At 47.3% G+C, this 19,644-nt stretch overlaps 1 protein-coding gene across 1 annotated transcript in view; it reads right to left on the minus strand.

Annotated features, from left to right (window-relative positions):
* Positions 1-19,350, minus strand: part of PDIA6 (protein disulfide isomerase family A member 6) — a 23,512-nt gene extending 4,162 nt beyond the window's left edge. The window contains exons 1-10 of the mRNA XM_033143099.1: positions 19,269-19,350; positions 16,583-16,724; positions 14,963-15,020; positions 13,300-13,426; positions 12,503-12,609; positions 2,378-2,514; positions 1,659-1,773; positions 950-1,090; positions 623-707; positions 445-517 (exon numbers count right to left, since the gene is read on the minus strand). Of these exons, the coding sequence (XP_032998990.1) occupies positions 445-517; positions 623-707; positions 950-1,090; positions 1,659-1,773; positions 2,378-2,514; positions 12,503-12,609; positions 13,300-13,426; positions 14,963-15,020; positions 16,583-16,724; positions 19,269-19,293 (1,010 nt within the window). The 5' untranslated portion in view covers positions 19,294-19,350. The remainder of the gene's footprint in view (positions 1-444; positions 518-622; positions 708-949; positions 1,091-1,658; positions 1,774-2,377; positions 2,515-12,502; positions 12,610-13,299; positions 13,427-14,962; positions 15,021-16,582; positions 16,725-19,268) is intronic.
* Between the last annotated feature and the right edge of the window lie 294 nt (positions 19,351-19,644).

Here is a 19,644-nt window from a genome sequence, read left to right on the forward strand (position 1 = left end):
CTCATTTGTATGCCTTAAAAAAAACTAGTTTTCCCTTCCTTCGCTTCGACACCTCGGTTAATGCTCATGAAATGGAACACCAAAGCAGGACAAGGGTGAGGGAGGAGAAGAGAGAAAGCCAACTGGAGTGTGCAGTCATACAATCCACTCCTAATCCCTGACCCCCTGAACATAGGAAGTTGCCTTATCCTGAGTCAGAGCATTGCTCTAACTCTCCCGGCTCTTAACTGGAGATGCCAGGGATTGAACTAGGACCTTCTACATGCAACGCAAATACACTATCACTGAGTTATTGCCCTTCCCGCGTGTTACATTCATAGTAATAGCTGCCTTTGCATGTCTGAATGAGGCACGTTCTTTTGCAGAATACAAATGACACGTCCGCTAAAAAAGTAACAGGCCTGGCAACATTTCTTCCCTTCTATGCGTTTCGATGTGACTTACCCCCACATCTTCTTTTTGTATTTATCTGCCAATTTCAGCATTACTTCTAGGTAGGAGTTTCTACCTGCGGCTCCTGTATGACAAGACAGGCAAGGGCAAAATGTTTGAGGCACTTATTACAAACACAATATTCGGGGGGGGGGGGGGAGAGAACAAGCTTTTTCTCGCTTTTATTTACCTGTGTCAAGGATATGGGGCAAGACGGAAATGATGCACAGCTGGTGAGCATCGCAAGTTTGTTTCAGAACATCTTCACTGATAATCTGAGAGAGAAACACGCACATGCCTCATCACCCATGAAATTACTAATGGTTAAAGCAGGCATGGGGAAACCTGTGTCACAGGCTTAATCTGGCCAAGCACACTTCTTTATCTAGCTCCATCACTCTCCCCAAGACATGCTCCCTTGTCCCATCCCATCCTACAATGAGCTGGCCGTGCAGATGAGATCTCTTCCTACACGGCCCATTTGCTTCATTTCATTAGACTATCAGGACAAGAATACCTCTAGGAGTTCAGGTGGTGGAGCATTATCTGAGAACAGGTCTAGAGCGCGAGCAACAATATCCGATTTTGTCCTTCCACCTTCGTAATCGACGGGCTCTTCTCCCTTCTGGAAGACCTTTATGGTCGGGAACCCACGGATCTGGAAGAAGTTTTCAAATGGTAACAAATCAGAGCCACACACCTTGACAAAACAGCGATACCCACTGGGAGGCTACACACTTTCTACATAAAGCTGCTTTCCTGCATAGCAGGAGTGACGTCCAATCACATATACCTGCATTAAAAATAATAATACTAATTCCTGGCATGGGGTGTAAAAAACTGACTGTGCTCTCACTCTGCTTTTGTTTTGAGATGCAGTACATTAACTCACTGAAGCAAAATGCTTATGAATAAAGTACAGTCAAACCTCATTTTGCGGACAGGATCCGTTCCGGAGGCCCACCCGCAAGCCGAAAATGACGCACGTCAAAGTGCCGTGTCTGCATATGCACGCGGCGTGATTTAGCGCTTCTGTGCATGCGGCGAACCCGGAAGTAACCCGTTCTGGTACTTCCGGGTTTGCTGCAGACGTTCACTGAAGCGGACGCAAGTGGAGGTGGACGCAGAATGAGCGTTGACTGTTTCTTTTAAACTCCCCCACAAAACCCTAATGGAGACAACTTTCACGTAATTTGAGGAAAAGAATACTGCTCTGCTCAACTCACCCCGTATCGGCTTGCTAACACCTGGTTCACTGTAGCATCCACAGCAGCCAATTTCACTTTTCCCTTTGTCTGCTCCTTCACTTCTGTTGCGGCTGCCGCCCATTCTGGCTCTAAACTGTGGGAAGAAAGGTGGGGTTTTTGTGTGTTTGTCCCCTCCCCACTTTTTAAAAGATCACTACTAATTAGCAGCGGCATCCAAAATCCTAATATTTTAAAGCATCTTTTATCACAACTGAAATAAGAGGGACTAAACCAGCGGTAAAAGCAAGGTGGGTCCCCTCAGGAGGATGTCAGACTCCACCTCTACCACAAGTCCCAGCCGGCATGGCCAATGGTCAGGAATGAGAAGTTGTAGTTCATAAATGTCTAAGGGCCACAGGTTCCCCACCCCTGCTCTGTAAGCTATGAGCTTTCCAGATTCATTTGTGAACAACAGGAGGGTAACTGGCACCAAGGGGGCTGCACTGAAATCAAGAGAAAACCCCAGCATAAGGGAGGTGGAGGGTGTTCATCATTTTCAGCTGTCACAAGCTGAAGAGCAATTTAGGCTGCAATCCATGTGTTCAGATCCACTGCAGTGGGGTTCACTTATGAGCAGATATGATACATAGGATTGTCCTTACACTGGAGCACTGAATAAACACTTCAGACACTCGCCAATAAATTTTGACTCGTACTTTGCACCTGTAGCAAGTAAACGGTGCCTTCAATCCACTTACTTTTTGCAATGCCCGCACCAAGGAGCGTAAAACTCTACCAGCCAGACATCTTCGCTGTTCAATACGTTCTTATCGAAGGTGTCGTCCGTCAGGTCAATCACATCCTTTTTGCCCGAGCCACCACTTTCCCGGCTGCTCTGTAGTTCAAAACACAAAAAGGCCTCAAATTTAGTCTGAATACCTTTGCCACAATCTAGCAGTAGTCACTCCACATAGGCACACGGAGTTGCAATTGTAAGCTAGAAGTCTGTGGAGCGCGCTCTGTGTGTATCTATGCCGGGGCAGCCAGTGTGGGGCCTTCAAAGCGTTGCTGAATTACAGCTCCCATCATCCTCGGCCACTGGTCATGCTGGTCGGGGCTGATGGGAGCTGTAATCTTAACATTATCTGGCAGGCGCCACGTTCACTATCCTTGGTCTATACTCTATGGCAGACACGTCCAACGGGTCGATAGTGGGATGGACTTTGGTCGATCACACTAAGGTGGTATTTTTTTTGCGTGTGTCCTCTTTTCCTCCTCAGAGAACTTCTGCCTCCCTTTCCCCCCTCCACTTAAACTCTCTCATTGGCTCTTAGTCCCACCCTGCCATCCCGCTCATATTCCCCATTAGTTGGCGGCCGTGCCACTCCCAGAGGAGCCGGGCGTCTACAGCCATGCAGCCCGCCTTTAATTTGCTGCCATCCCTATTGGAGGAGCTCCGGCCCCGAGGAAAACAAATCCACTTTGTTCCCAGCGTATTGGTCTTCGATGTCTGTCGATCAAGCGCTACTCGATGCTCATCACTGGAGAATATAGGCTGACCTGCTTAATAACCTGTGTTTTATTTGTCTGGGCTGACTGCCAGGGTGACCAAGCGCTGCCAATGATTGGCTGAAAATGAGCCTCTTCAAGCCGCCTAGCAGGTTAGGTTGCGGAGGCCTCCACCCTCCTCTTCTTTTCTACGCATTTCTATTTCTCAATTAATTAATTAATTAAACCTAAATGACGTCAGAGGGGTGCGAGAAGGGAATGCTTGCTGAAGTCTGATGACCCATAGCAGATCGGCCAGGGGAGGAGTCGAGAGAGGCATCGACCAATGGCACTGGAGTACAGTTAACAATCTGCCAGCCAATCAAACTTTGCAGAGTTAATCACTGTCTAGATTTGGCAAGGAACTGGATTGTACCAATCACAGATAAAGAAGGGGGTTCTAGGGAGCGGGAGCAGTGGGCTGTTCCATTCTCAAATTATGGGGAATGGATTTAAGCACAAGCGGGGGGGAAAGGAGAACCTGCAGAAGCGAGTGAAGGATGGAAAAGCTGAGTTGGTTTTCCTTCTTGTCTGGGTGCCTGGTAGCTCAAAGGCTGCCACACTTTCCAAAGCAGGTCCCATTCTGTCTTGCTGAGTTAAGGCGATAACCCTATATACACCATGATTATATTATCACCATTATTACTATTAATAATGATTTGCTAGTTGCTGACTGCAAACAGGTCTCTTAAGTAATTTACAAGAGATGAAAAACCATAACCAGCAATTGCTTGGCTTCGGAACCAATACATGCTGTTCTCATTTCCGAAACCCGGAAAGGGAAGATGCGATTCCTTGCACTTTAAACTGAGGCGTACTTTCCTGTTACCGTCTTTGCACAGCCATAGTTTTTAAATCAGTTATTTCAAAGGCTTAGGCCCTATACTTAACATTTTCACGACGAATGGGAAACGGAGTATTCCTTTGTGATGGTGAAAGGCAAGTGGTGTTGTTTAATTTGTAACGCCTCAGTGTCCTTACCAAAAAAGGGTAACTTGGAATGCCATTATAATGCTCTCCACTGTAGTAAATTTGATGTTGATTTTCCACTCAAAAGTGAAATACGCAAACTTAAGCTCAAAGCACTTAAATCAAAATTAGCTGCTCAGCAACAATTACTAGCAAAATCCAGCTCACATTCTAACAATGCAACCATTTCATCCTTCAAGGTGAGCAACCTGATTGCTAAAAATTGCAAACCTTTCACCGAAGGGATTGTTTGTGAAATAGCATTTTCTTGCAATAGCCGATAATCATTTTGAAGGTTTTAAAAATAAAAAGGAGATCACAGCTACTATCAAAGATCATCAACTATCGAGAAACACGGTTGTGTGCTGAATGGGAAAAAAATGTGTAAAAATATAAATGAACAACTGTTGAAAGATGTGTCCAATTGTGTTGCTTTCTTTACTCCAAGTGGACGAATCTACAGACATCAGCGACACAGCTCAGATGCCAGTTTTTATTTATATGGTTTTTGAAGATTTCGACACCAAAGAAGAACTACTTGGGATGGTTTCTTTAAAAGAAAGAACTACAGGTCAGGAAATATTTAATTCTTTCATCCTTGCTGCCATCACTACTGATGGAGTAAAAGCCGTGACAGGTCAGGTTAATGGATTTATTGCCCTTTGTCGAAAGCATGGCGATTTCCCTGACTTTCTTGCATATCACTGTATCATTCACCAGCAAGTTTTGGCAGGCAAGAGACTGAACACAAAGAAAGTCATGGACATAGCTTTTAAATTTTAAATTCAATTCGTGGAAAATCATTTCAAAGGCAGCTTTTCAATCTCTTTCTTGAGGAAGGGCAACCAGAAGTAATTTTACACACAGATGTAGGTGGCTCAGTAGGCACGAATTTTTGCTAAGATTTCGCAGTTTGTTGAAAGAAATGAGTACGCCCAGTTAGAAGATGAAGAGTGGTTGTTTGGACTGGCTTTCCTTGCAGATTTCACAGGTAAACTTAGTAATATGAACCTAGGAACTACAAGGTAAAGATAAATGCATTGGAGAGTTGATGAGCAGTTTCATCCTACAAAACAAAATTTAAGCTAATAATGGCTGACCATACAATCAAAACCTCTGATCACTTTTCCTAACATGCAGGACCATCTTGGGGGGGGGGGGGAATCCTGGCTTTGTTTTTCAAATGGAGAAGTATGTGGCCGAAATTGGTTCTGTTATTCAGGAGTTCGAAAAGAGATTTGGCGACTTCCAAAAAATTGAATCAATTGTAGAGTACACGTCATTTCCATACAAATCCGATTTGGACATTAAAGAAATCGCAGTCACTATCAGTAAAAATTACTCATTGAGCAAACTAGCTCTTGAAAATGAGATACTAACTCTGAAAAATGACATTTTTCTGAAGGCCCATGCAGGAGAACAATCATTTTGGAGGTTTGTGCCTAGACAAAAATTTCCTAATATGAGAAGGTGCAGTGGAATTCTACACTCATGTTTTGGTTCAACTTATTTGCATGAATCTGCATTTTCATATCTAAAAATGATGAAGAGTAAGCAACGTTCCAACATGACAGATAAACACCTTAAGGATTCTCTGAAGCTGGCTCCCACCCAGGAATCGCCTGATATCTAACAGATGGTTAATGAAATGCAAACCCAGGCCAGGTGTCACACTAACGACGGAGAGAAGCACGTGTTTTAAAAAATATATTGATTTATAACTAACTTTTCAGGTTTTATGGAAGCGACTATCATTTCTTATTATTTTTTATCACAAGCTCAGCCAAAGATCATATGTTTAAGTTGAGGAATGACAATGGGAAGAGTGTGGTAGATCACTGCCAGTTTTTTTTATACTGGGTAGTAGATCACAGCCGACTTGGAAATGCCTGCTCTACGGCATCTTTACTATTTAATTCATTTGCAGACCTGCTTTCGTTCTTGTGTATTTTAACTAGGTTTATATGGCCACCCAACAGAACATGTTCTCTAGGTGGCTCACTTAAGACAAAAACAGCAGTATCAGAATTGTAGAAAGCGACACAAAATGGTTGTTTTTGATAGAAAAAAATAAAATAAAAATGTGGATGCAAAATAAAACAAAAATAACATAAATGATAAGCCTAGATTGCAAAACATGTGAGTTATTTGAAAGGCATAGGTTAGAGGTAGCCAATATGGTGCCACTCCCCCCCCCCAGCCATGTTGGCCAGGGGTGATAGGGAGCTGTGGTCCACCAACATCTGGTGGGCACTATATTGGCCACCTGGCCCAGGTGAATAACTGGTTTTGCAAAGTCCATAAAGATGACATCTGATGGGACTTTTTACCTTGCAAGCCTTGAATGGGCAATGCCACTAAGACCCAGAAGCATTTCAATCCCATTCCCCCCCCCCCCGCTATTTCATTCTTTGCCAGCCATCAATCCCAAAACACACTTTTATTTCCCCCACTTAAACTTCTGCTGTCGCTACTCCCCACCAAACTGTATTTTGATACTTATACAACAATGCCACAAATACTTCATAGGCAAAAACCAATCCTGCTAGATACTCCTTAACGTGCATTGTTTGCCATGTGTTCCTAGTTTTCTCCCCCCCCCCCCTTTTAGTATTTTTTATTAAAGATTTTCTTGATTTACAAAGGTAGTGCAATGTCTCTCTCGTATTTTTCCCATTAACATTTTTACAAGTCAATTTCGTTTGTTGAGACATTAGGAGGAAAAGGGGGAAAGAGGTGGACGGGATGGGGTGACGATGTTTCTGTTTTACAGTGGTGCCTCGCAAGACGAAATTAATTCGTTCCGCAAGACTTTTCGTCTTGCGAGGCACCGTTTTCCATAGGAACGCATTAAAATTTAATTAATGCGTTCCTATGGGGAAAAAATCCGGGGGGCCCTTCCGACCGGCACCGGAGCCGCGCAGCTCCGGTGCCGGCTTACAGTGGTACCTCGCCAGACGAATTCGTCTTGCGAAAAACAGCCATAGACGAATTCGTCTCGCGAGTCAACTAAAAACTCACAAAATCCTTTTGTTTTGCGAGTTTTTCGTTGTGCGAGGCATTCGTCTTGCGGGGTACCACTGTACTTAATATATGTAGGGTTTAGTGTCAGCGTTGTTTGTGCAGGTTCTCTGTTGTTCACTTGTGTTCCTTTGGTCCTAGTCTTAAATGGGCAAACACACTGCACTGCTTTGCACTTTACAACAGCTTACCTTCCCAGACTTCTTTTTTTTTTTTTAATTCTCTTTAAACCTATAATTAAAATCCTTATACACTATGCATTTTTTTTTTTTAATGCAGACTGAAGTGTTTTTGATTGTTGGAAACACTTCAAACCAACCTTAGTACACCTTGGAGCCCGGCACGCTTCCTTCAGCGCACGTACCTCTCCTGTACGTTCTCCTTGCTGCCGTCTCCTGTGCTATTCAGCAGAGTTATCTTCTCTTATCTTCTCTCACGCAGCGGGGTTGTGTATGCCAGCATATTACAGACAACAGAGTCCGGCTTCTTTCTAATCTAGAAGCTTTATTTTACAAGGCATAAATCATTACATTCCGGGAGAGTCGCAAGCCATGTTGGTGGCTTCTCCCTTCTCTCCGTTCTCCGGACAACAGAAACAGAAAGTATCACATTACACAGTACAACAGTACACAGAGCATCCGGTGACGCTCTTCCTCCTGTGGGTGGGACAATCTGGTTGAGCTTGTTAACTCTAAAAGCTCCAAACCTCTACACCCCCTCTTGTCCCGCACACAGGGGCGTTGTAAGCTTGCAGCTTACCTCACACAAACCCTCACAGAACTCCCCATGACGTTGGAAGCTCAGGGGCGTCGTGAACCCAACCCTCTGGTTCACCTGACCAGGACAGTACTTCAGCTTCTCCAAGCCGGTCTGAACGCACACGTCTCGAAAGAGAACGTCTAGGTGTTTGGGTCTGGCCTTGACTTGTCCAGACTCTGTCACTAACAAACAGAGTTGGTTGTCCTCCCAAACCATCACGGGCAGGCAACTCTGAACGCAGATCTCTTGGACCAAACACCTATAGAACTCCAGTTCCCTGCAAAGTACTGACAACGCACTGTACCTGGCTTCTGCACGAGAACGAGCAATGAGGCTCTGGCACCGGGACTTCAGCCCGCCTAGAGCTCCTCCACACTGTACAACCATTTCAGACACAGATTTCCTGTCCTCGGAATTTGCCCAACCGCCGTCGCACCAGCGCGTGAGCTGGGGCTCACCGGTAGCTGACAACTCCGGGCAAAACTCCTTAGTTTCCTGCAAACTCTGGAGCACTCTCACCATGCCATTCCAGGCATGCACGCTGGGATTTGCAGCCACCTTGCTGAACAGATCCACAGCAACTGCTATGTCAGGTTTGCTCAACCGTGAAGGAAACAACAGCCTCCCAGGAGCTGACCTAAACACCTCGGGGCTCTCAAACTCAGAGCGTTCCCCGGTCTGACTGTCCTCACCTAGACACGTCTCCATGGGTGTTCTGACACTAGCACATTCAGACACTCTACACTTCTTCAACGACTGCACTACCTTGCCAGTCTGATTGAGCAAGACACTACCGTCTTCGGCTCTGTCTACCTGCACACCTAGGTAAACACCAACAGGGCTTAGGTTCCTGAGCTGGAAAGACTGACCAAGCTCCTCTGCGAACCGTTGCACCTGTCCCCTGGACTTCGCCAGGTAAAGCATGTCCGCACCGGACTGCAGAACTAACTCCTGCTCTGGACTTACTCCTGCCAGAAACAGGCAGCTATCAGCACAACTCTGGCTGACACCTAGCTTTCTCAAAGCTTCTTGCATGCCTGAGGACCAATCTCTGGCTGACTCCTTCAAGCCAGTGATTGCCTCGTGCAAACTCCACACTTGATTCGGCCCGTTGTCCTCGAACCCTGGCGGAGGTACCTCGTACCTCTCCTCATCCAGGTCGGAATCCAAACAGGCACCCAAACCAAAGTGGCTTGCCTCAAAGCTGCTTTGAGTCGCGACCGCTAACAGCATGCGCGTGGTTTCGCTTCTGAGAGAGGGCGCGTCCAGTACCTCGTAACAATGGACCCCCTCCTCCCGAGTGAAACCTCTGGCTACTGACCTAGCCTCGCACTGCAACTCGCCAGTTGCTGCCGTCTTGAGTCTGTACACCCAACGACCTTCTGACAGCGTCGTGGTTGTGCACACACCCAAAGACCTCATTGAGCTTACCTGCTCTACCATGGCATCCTGCCATTTCTGGGCCTCACCTTGAGATACCCATTGAACCTTTACAAGGCTTTCCGGTTCACACTGAACCAAACAAGCACTCACGCTAGTGGCCGTGAACCTTTCGGGCAGAATCCCTTCAGTGGATCGTGCATACTGCTGTGATACCACTTCAGATTCTCCCTCTGTTTCAGTTGCACTGGACTCCACCTGCACGTCCTTGACGTCAGGCATCTCACCTACAGACTTGCTGCGCCTGTGCATCCTAACTGAACCACCCAAGGATGACGTTGGCGCGCCTTTGGGCTCCTGCTTCACTGCCAAAGAACCCCGCTCTTGCTCCGGGACGAGACCTGCGCCAGGCTCTCCTGGAGAAGAGTTGCCACACAAAGAGTCGCCAAGCGTGGCCTGCCTCCTAGTCCGTGACATAGGAGTTGCGGGTGCACTCCCAGACTGCTGCCTTGGAGTCACCCCTAGCTGTGCTGCACCCTGGTGATGACTGGGAACTCGGCCCGAGCCACCAGCAGGTGCTAAAGCCACAGCGATACCCCCTCTTGGGGCTGATCCACCTGGACCACCACCGCCACCAGCAGGTGGCGTATTGGCCTGTCCAGCACTGACAGGACCATCCAGAACATCAGGGCTTCTAGGGATGTGTTCCAATCCATTCTGCTCACAAAATTCAGCACTCCTGCTGACTAGAACCTGGGTCTGGTCACTATCTGGGTTAACTAACCTCCAGCTACGCAAGCTGGGTTCGTACCCACAGAAAGACACTTTCGGAACCTTGGTACCACCCAGTTCCACCCAGAACCCTTGAGGAAGCTCTGCATCCAAGAGCATGTCTTCAGTGGCAGCATGCAGCATCCTTTGCTGCCTCTCTGCAAGACCACATACCTGTGAAGAAAACAGGTTAGTCACACTGTGCTTACTCCCCCTCTCACGGAGGACCTGGGAACAGCCTACTCCAGTAGAAACCTGCTGTTCCACTGCAACCAGTGGTGCTGCCTCAGTTGCCTCCTTGAGCAACGCAGACCACATGTGGTGAAAGAAAGCATCAGCCAAACACTCAGAACAACACGCTCCCCCCAGGTTAGCTTCTGGCATCCCTTCAGAAACAGCCACATGAACCAGGGAAAAAGGACGCGTGGTTTCCCTTTCAGATGCGGGGTAGCAGGATGTCGACTCCTCGACCTTGCAAACCCTGCAATCAAGAAAGCTGTTACATGCCCTTAACTTGCACCCTTCAGAGAACTCAGGCTGCTTCAGCACATTGTCCCAGTGGCGACTTGCCAGCCTTTGGTACCACTGACACAAACATAAGTGGTGCATGGGCACATTGGCGCATTGAGCAAACACTGCATCAGTGCCACCTCCCCCTGTTCTTGCTTGAGGCCCCTCGACAGCAAACAGCCCGTCCTGGCTGCATTCCATGCGTAGAAGCATCTTCTGGCCCCTGCAAGCAGAACAGGTGATTATCACAAAACAAACAGCAAAAACATTGGACAGAAGGTTTGACATAAACAAACAATACAGAGTTTTGTCAACAACCACAGAAAACGCCAGTTCTGTCCCTTTAAGACCTGCAGAGACTGTCTCAAGCACGACAAACTGTCTCTTGCATCCAACAGTCACAAACTGCCTCTCGACTGCAGCAGCCAGTACGTTGAACTGCTCTGTAGAAGGAGACTCGCAGTTCCTCACAAGTCCACCAGGAGGAACGATGACGATGATGGCAACCACCACACGCAGCTCACCAGGGTTGGCCTTCGTTGCCACGGCAACTGCACGACAACAGTAGGCATCCTCTTCCGCCTGGGCTGTGGTAGAGCTGTTGCGATTCTCATGGCCAGTACCACACATCATGTCCTTGGCCTTATCTTCAGCCATGCACGTCAACAAAAGACCAGGTGCAGGCTACGTGCCAAAACACAGATCCACAGTCTAGGCCTTTATGCTGGCTTCAGACTTGGAAACAGCCCCTCCCTTTCTGGGAGCAAAGCCCACGGCGATCTGGCCCCCCTCCTGCTTTCCATGGCACTGTTGCCTCTCAACAGCCATAAGCCGAGCTGGGGGCGAGCTTTCCAAAGCCACTTCAGCCAGTCCCTCAGCCCCGTGAAACTGGGCTAGGGTCTTCTTCCAGGCTTCACAAGCACTGGCCAGACCTTCCTCCTCACAGGCGTTGGCCAAAACATCAACACTCTCAGGGAACAGCCCTCTGCATTGAAGCTGTGAGGCTGGAGGTGCTTGCAAACAAAAGCTTCCCTCCTCCTTGCTGGGAATGCTATGGCTCCCTCCATCTTGCCCAGGGGTAGCGTACTCACGAATCTGTAGCTTCTCACCCGGCTCCACAGATGGGGGTTTCACCAGAGAGGGTACACTGCTTGGGCACACCTCAATCTGGGCTTCCCTGCTGCCTTCCAACCTCTGGCAGCAGGTTTTAGGCTTCTGAGCCATTCAGCAGACTGCTGAATGCTCCTGCTGGCAAAGCAAACTTTCCTGGGTGCTCCATCACAGTCCAAACCAGGGAGGCACTTCTCAGCTTGGCACACACGTTCTGGATCCTTGGAACTGCTCCAGAATCAATCCAGAATGGGGAAAAGCTTGGATCCATAACCTGAAGTGTTTTTGATTGTTGGAAACACTTCAAACCAACCTTAGTACACCTTGGAGCCCGGCACGCTTCCTTCAGCGCACGTACCTCTCCTGTACGTTCTCCTTGCTGCCGTCTCCTGTGCTATTCAGCAGAGTTATCTTCTCTTATCTTCTCTCACGCAGCGGGGTTGTGTATGCCAGCATATTACAGACAACAGAGTCCGGCTTCTTTCTAATCTAGAAGCTTTATTTTACAAGGCATAAATCATTACATTCCGGGAGAGTCGCAAGCCATGTTGGTGGCTTCTCCCTTCTCTCCGTTCTCCGGACAACAGAAACAGAAAGTATCACATTACACAGTACAACAGTACACAGAGCATCCGGTGACGCTCTTCCTCCTGTGGGTGGGACAATCTGGTTGAGCTTGTTAACTCTAAAAGCTCCAAACCTCTACACAGACCAATTCCCCACCAAACTGCTCTCCAGTTATAGCTTGAGGAATGTGCCTAGAAAACACATTCACAAAAGGAAATAATCTGTTGCTTCTTTCTGCCTGGACGTACCTGTTTTCCGTAGTTATATCCACCTCCTCTGCCACTAAGACGATCTTTCACCATTGACCGGATGGCGCTTAAAGCAGCATCAACGATAGCATCGCTTGTCCTAGCCCCTAAGAACGTAAGAGAAAGATGGCAGGAATGTTTAAACTGGCTCCATGTCAGATTCTGTCAGCTCTGCCTTGTGATGTGATGGAGCCTTCCAACAGTCATGAAGAAGGGAGTAAAACTGGCAGGCAGGCTCCTCTGATCATTGCAGTGCTGCACTGGGTGAAAGCACATATGCCAGAAGGAATGAGTCACAGATGAGATGCAGTGGAACACCCTGTCTCCTTGCAATTAGGCTTGAAAACAGCCTTCTCTCAAGCCCAGTTACAATGAAGGAGGGTCATCTGGGGGGTGGGTGGGGAAGAACACAGTTGGGGACGGAACAGTTACCCCTTCCTCTCTCAGCTGTGACTCCCTAACCTCCAAGCCCACTTCTGGAGATTTTAGTACAAGAAAATGAGAAGGTGTGATGATTACCTTTACAATGCATGGCCTGATTAGTTAGAAAACAGGAGGGGGCTGTAAGAAGTTTCATTTAATATGCTCATCAGTTAATCAGTGTTTCCCAAACTTGGGTCTCCAGCTGTTGTTTTTTTTGGACTACAATTCCCATCATCCCTGACCACTGGCCCTGCTAGCTAGGGGTGATGTGAGTTGTAGTCCAAAAACAGCTGGAGACCCAAGTTTGGGAAACACCGAGTTAAGTGTATAAGGCTCAACAGTCCTAGCAAAAACCACCACTTTTACAGAAGTACCTTGGTAATCTTCTGGTCTGTTCTTGTTGGCACCAAATATCTTGATAGTGGGGAATCCTCTGACACCATACTGACCGCCTAGGGAATTATGTTTATCTGCATCCACCGCCCCAACTTTCACAACACCCTGCAAGAAAGAGACTTTCAGATTAGGTAGGATTGATCCATTTGAGAAAGAAAACTAAGCACCACCTTTAAAAAGGGGTAGAGAAGGGGAAATAGGGTTCTATATGGGATGTCGCACATTTAATTTTGCCCAGATGAATGTGGTAAGTCAAGGAATCTTTTCATGAACACACAGTATGTGCTTGGCTTGAACATTAGTAAAGCTGATTTCAATTAAGGGCTATTTCTAGTTCATAAGAGAGTAACTTTTACAAAGTTCCAAAAATGAGAAATAGAGCGGTATGAAACTGATTCTCCATTTAAATGTAATCAGAGGAATGATGGATTGATGGGGACAGTCCTGAAAGGATGTGTATCCTGAAACACAGGATCAAATTTTAGTGTTAACCATCCTGATCACAGGATAACATGATGGAGAAGATCTAGAAGAGGCTTCCTCAAACTCAGCCCTCCAGATATTTTGAGACTACAATTCCCATCATCCGTGACCTGCTAGCTAGGGATCATGGGAGCTGTAGACCAAAAACATATGGAGGGCTGAGTTTGAGGAAGCCTGATCTAGAATAATATAGGTATTGCTACCGGTACAATGATGCAGTTAAGGTAGGGAGGATTTAAGATGAAGTAGAAGTACTGCTTAGCAGCATACAGTGGTACCTCTGGTTGTGGACACGATCCGTTCCGGGGTGCCGTTCACACCCCGAAAAGTCCACAACCAGAGTGGCGCTTCTGCACATGTGCGAAGCACGATAGAGCGCTTCTGTGCATGCACGAACCACGCAGAACGCTTCTGTGCATGTGTGAACCACACAGAACGCTTTTGCGCGTGCGGCAAAACCCAGAAGTAAACACTTCCAGGTTTGCTGCATTCTTAACCCGAAAAAACGCAACATGAAGTGTTCGCAAGAAGAGGTATGACTGTATAGTCTTCAGACAATGTTACAACTCTAAGGAATTATGGTTTATTGTAGCAAGAACAAGCAGCAAACTGAAGCACTCCCTTCGCTTCTCCTTGCACACCCAGCAGGAAAGGGGACTTCCTAGTTTTGTTGAGCTGCACCTGACTCGGGAAACTGTGGTTTGAATGCTACCTTACACACCAGGGAGCTTTCCTGTATGAAATGGGACATCACACACGCCACTTTTGCAGTCGCAAAACTGTCAAGTTAAGGCTCCAGAGTGCTTAAAATGAAGATTGCAAAACAATATGCTTGTTCAAAGCAAATAAGAAACGTGTGTTACAAAAGGCAGCCAACAACAGCCACCTTCCAAACACCGAGAGAGAAAAAGGCCAAAGCAAAGCCGTAGGGCACATGCTTTGCCAGGTTCCCTCCCTGGCAGGGCTGCAAACACTCCTGTCCAAAACCCTGGAGAGCAGCTGCCAATCAGCACAGACCAGCCACTCCCAATCTCCAAATGCCTTGGACTACAACTCCCATCATCCCACGCCAGCACGGCCAATGGAATCAGGGACAATGCTACCGGGGCACCAGGTTACAGAAGGCTGAGCTAGAAATGTCATGTTGTGGTTACTCACTTTCAGTGCTGTGGCAGCTTTCTTCCATTCAGGTGCCAGTCTTTGGCAGTGGCCACACCTTAAAGGGGAAGAAAACACACACACACACACACACACACACACACACACACACAGAGAGATATTTAATAACCCTTTTGAATCCAAGGTGCACAGGAATCCAGACACTTATAATATTTTGCAGGAACAGGGAACGCAAAGAACATTCATTGGATTTTAAGCAACACCACGGGTTTTATTTGTTTTATAGTTTGGTATCAGTGCATCCGTGGCAAGTGGAGACACTGAGTGTGGGTGCAGCAGGAGCTGATGTGGAAGGCTGGTTTGTGTGTCTGTCTTTAGTGTTGATAAGGGGGAGGGGAAGCAAACAAAACAGCTTACAGCCACCTTATAAATCAGGTGCATTGCAAAGGTTTAGAGGAGAGATGGCAGGGAGGCCAGCTCTATGAAAAGCAGCCAGTTGAAGGGGATGCCAAGCCAAGTCAGATGGTAAGGAGGGGTAAGAATGATGAGGCTTGATGGCTACATAAACATATAGAGATAGAAAGAGAGAGAATGAAACCCAGGCTCCTTCGGGTCTCACTATTATAGTCATAGTTATACTCTTTCTGACCTTGACAGAAAGAGATAACAGAACCAGCTGTACTTAGCTTCTCAGAAGGAATAACCCAAACATCAGTAACCTTCTGCTTGCTTCTTTCACACAGAGAACGTTGTGGAATGAGGAAATAATGTTTGCTGTAGCGCTGCGTGCAATAGTCAGTTTTTATTCACCCCCCCATAAAATGCTCAACAGCTCTTTGCCCTCCCCCCATAAAATAGCTCAACATCTCAGGTCAGCCCCCCCAAAAGCGCAACAAGTCTTGCCCCCCCCCCAAGATCAACAACTCTGGCCAACCCCACCCCCTAAAAAACGCATGCTCCTCCCTCCAATGACAATGGGTAGATCACTGTCAGTTATTTTATACTGGGGGTAGACTGCAGTCTCTTGGGAGCTGGACGTCCCTGATCTATTCTAGGATGACCAGAACCCTTCCTGCCATGATGGAGGATGAAGATCAAACCCTCCTGGCTCATCAGGTGAGTGAGGAAGAGGCAATGCAGGGATCAGCTGAGGAAAGGGGTGTTCTGTGCTTTATGTGTGGGTGATGTCATGTGTTCATGGGGTGCCCCACCCATTGTGAATATGCAGCCTCCAGAGGAGTGGCTAAAGGTGACTGTAGCTGTCATTCTCGGAGGGGGCAAAAACCAACTGTTGACCTATACATATGCTTAACACTTGTAGAGGAAAAATGAAAACACCACTGGCTGCATGCAACTAAGAACTCTAAACAGACAAAGTCCCCATACAGCTACTCTCACTTGTTATCGGTGTGCAACTGGCCACTGAGGGAACGTGGGCAGCAAGAAAATGGAGACTGAAAGTTGCAGGCCTGCTCCTCACTCACACATAAGAGGTTGATGCACTTCATTCTGGACTACAACTCCCATCGGCTGTCTGAGGCTGATGGGAGTTGTGGTCCAAAACATTTTGAGCGAACCAAGCCGGTGAATGTTGGTGCAGACAGAACACCCCCCCCCCAATAGTAATTATTCTCCAGATGTGGCTCGATCGTTACTCACCATGGTGCATAGAACTCTACGAACCACAAACTGTCACTGTGGATGACCTCGTTGTGGAAGTTTACAGGTGTGAGCTCTATAACATCGTCGCTGGGAGAATATAAGCCGTTGACAGCAAGGAAGAGCGTGCAGCTTACCATTCCTAAAATGCAGATTTTGAACAAAAGTGAAGTCCTTTCAGAGAGACAAGCATCACCGTTGCTGCTTTTACGGCAAAGGGAACTCATGTATGTTAAAGCAAGGGGGGAATCTGACGCCAGAAAGACCTGATTGAGCACCACCAATCCAAACAGGAGAAGAATTGTTATTAGACTAAGTGACACACCCATGCCCCACCTTTGCCATTTATTTGGTGCTGCCTCTCTCTTCACACAACCACAGTCACCAGAGCTCAGAGCACAAGGGGAGCTTCCAACTAGTTTGTGTCATGTCCTTTATGTGCCCTTCTACAGGTTAGCAAGTCTTGTACACTGCCTGACAACACATCATTCCATAGTGGGTGCTGTACAGAGATTATTCTCCTGATGGCTTAATATTTCATGGAGTCTAAGTCAGGGTTCTGTAAAGACTGGATTCACTCCAGCTCAGGCTGCAATCCTATTAAGACACAACAGACATGCACAGATATGTGTGTTGTATCTCAAGCTTCTTGGAACTCAAGGCACTAACCACTTCTGCTGCCAGTGTTGACTGCACCAACCGGCACAATTTATCACACCACAATTTATCTCACCAGTATGCATTTGCAGTGGCTTTATTCCAATAAATGCGGCTATTAATTCAAAAACTGTAGTTCATTACTAGAGTAATATACCTAACATTCCTTTCTTTATTTTAAAAAGGACAGCAATAAAACTACCTCTGACTTAAGCAATAAAACTACTAGCCCTTTTGCAAAGCTAAGCAGGGTCTGGTATGGTTTCAAATTGGATGGGGGACCATGTGTTGAGATTCCTGCATGGCAAGGAATAATCCTTTGGGGGGGTCCCTTCCAACTCTACAATTCTGTTTAGCACCACATCCCTTTTGAAAAAAAATCCAGTCTTTAGTACATATGTATTAGTAGAGCCCAGGCTAATTGTTTGCAGCCCAATAATCCAGTTTATCAGCAGTTGAAGTTGGCCCCATGAGCACAATTCCAGGATAACACAGTTAATGGGTTTCACATGAGTGAGCTACATGGATGAATCATTCCAACATATACCAACCAACAGGTCGTTTTATGAAGACCTAAAAGAACATTGCCTGCTAGCATTAATCTCTTCCAAAATCTGAGTCCAGAAGAAAAGAGTGGGGTGCGGGTGTGTTTAAACATGTAGCTGTTATCCACAGCAAAGCAGACTGACCATCCTTGTTCTCTCTTTTCTTAACTAGTGAAAGGTCTGTTTTAACATGTGAAGAGAGACGCCTTTGCAAAAGCAGGTAGCATCAAGCCATTTCCACCTCACCCCCCCCCTTTTAACAAGATCTCATCACAGAAAATTGGAATGTCTGCTCTATGCGTTGCATTTTAGGAGTATTTGCCGAGCTTGGCATACCTAAGAGGGATCACCGCACTGGATAGGCTGACAGCTTGAGATCACACACCTTCCACCTCATAACTTTTACGTTTGCTTAGGAGTAGGAAGACTACTTGCATTGTGCCAACTATGAATGTATTTATACTCAAGAGTCTCACAGGGGTTGAGAGGACTTATATCAAAATAAGAAAGTGCAAGCAGGACCAAAGCAACAATTATCTGGTATGTGTCTTGTCTACTGGCTAGAGCATCCTTTCTCAACCACCTGGGCCCCCAGATGTTGTTGGACTACAGTTCCCATCATCCCTGACCCTCCCCCCCAAGCTAGCAATGATGGGATCATCTGGGGATCCAAGGTTGGGAAAGGCTGGGCTGGAGTATTGGCCGTAGCCTAGGGAGGCCCAGGTTCAAAACCCTGTTCAGCCATGAAGCTCACTCTAGACCACCCATCAGCCAAGGCTACCTCACAGGGTTGTTACAAGAATGAACAGGTATGGGGAGAAATCATGTACGCAACCGAGAGCTCCTGGGAGAAGGTGGGCAAAAAAATATGCATATAATACAGTACACTCATGATCTTTCACAGCAAAGCCCTAGATCAGGAACCCCCAAACTTGGCCCTCCAGATGTTTTGAGACTACAATTCCCATCATCCCTGACCACTAGTCCTGTTAGCTAGGGATGATGGGAGTTATAGTCCCAAAACATCTGGAGGGCCGAGTTTGAGGATGCCTGCGCTAGATGGACCATCGGTTTGACTCGGTATTAGGCTGCTTCCTAGGTTCCTGCTCTAAGGAAACCCCAACCAGCAGCAAAAACAGAGAGAGAGAAAGATGCAACCCCTCTCTTCTTCTAAAAGGATACTTGCGCTTTATTTCAAAACGTGGTTCAAAAGAAAGCAATTTGGAGCACCCACTCCCACGATCTAAAATATTGATTCTGGGCACGGTATAGAAACCACGACCCGTTTTCAGCCTGGACAATAGAGCCGGCTTCTTCCACCCACCCCAAACACAGCCGCCCAACAGGCCTGGGCTTCCCCCATATCCCTATTAATGCGCTTGCAATGACCCCCACCCTCCCCGACCTTGCTAATAATTAAAGCCCCGGCACCTCTTTCTTCTCCTCCATCACCACCACCACCACCACCCACGCGCGCCCCTTACCAAGCAGAAACCGCCTCGCGCCCATGTTGCACCCTTAACAAGCTCCTGCGCTCGCTCGCTCGCTCACTCTACACGCTCCTGCGACTTCCCCTCCGGTTAAGGGCACCCAAGGCTTCGCCGACTCCAGCCGTGGCCGCCGCTCATTGGCGCTCCCGACGTTCCCTCTTTTGCATAGCCAATGGGAATCGGACGGATCAACGCCGCCGAGAGAAGGTTCGGAAGGGAGGCGTTAACTCCGTTGGGGAGGAAGAAAGAAAGAGCCGCGAGGGGGAGGAGCCGTCGCGAAGATCCGCTTCCTGTAAGCCATAGAGATAAGGAGGAAGGCGCCCGTCGCCACCTGCAAAGCGCAGGGTTCTTTTCAATGGTTGTGGTGGGG

Source organism: Lacerta agilis, chromosome 3 (genome assembly GCF_009819535.1).
Source record: "Lacerta agilis isolate rLacAgi1 chromosome 3, rLacAgi1.pri, whole genome shotgun sequence".
Taxonomy (NCBI): Eukaryota; Metazoa; Chordata; class Lepidosauria; order Squamata; family Lacertidae; genus Lacerta; species Lacerta agilis.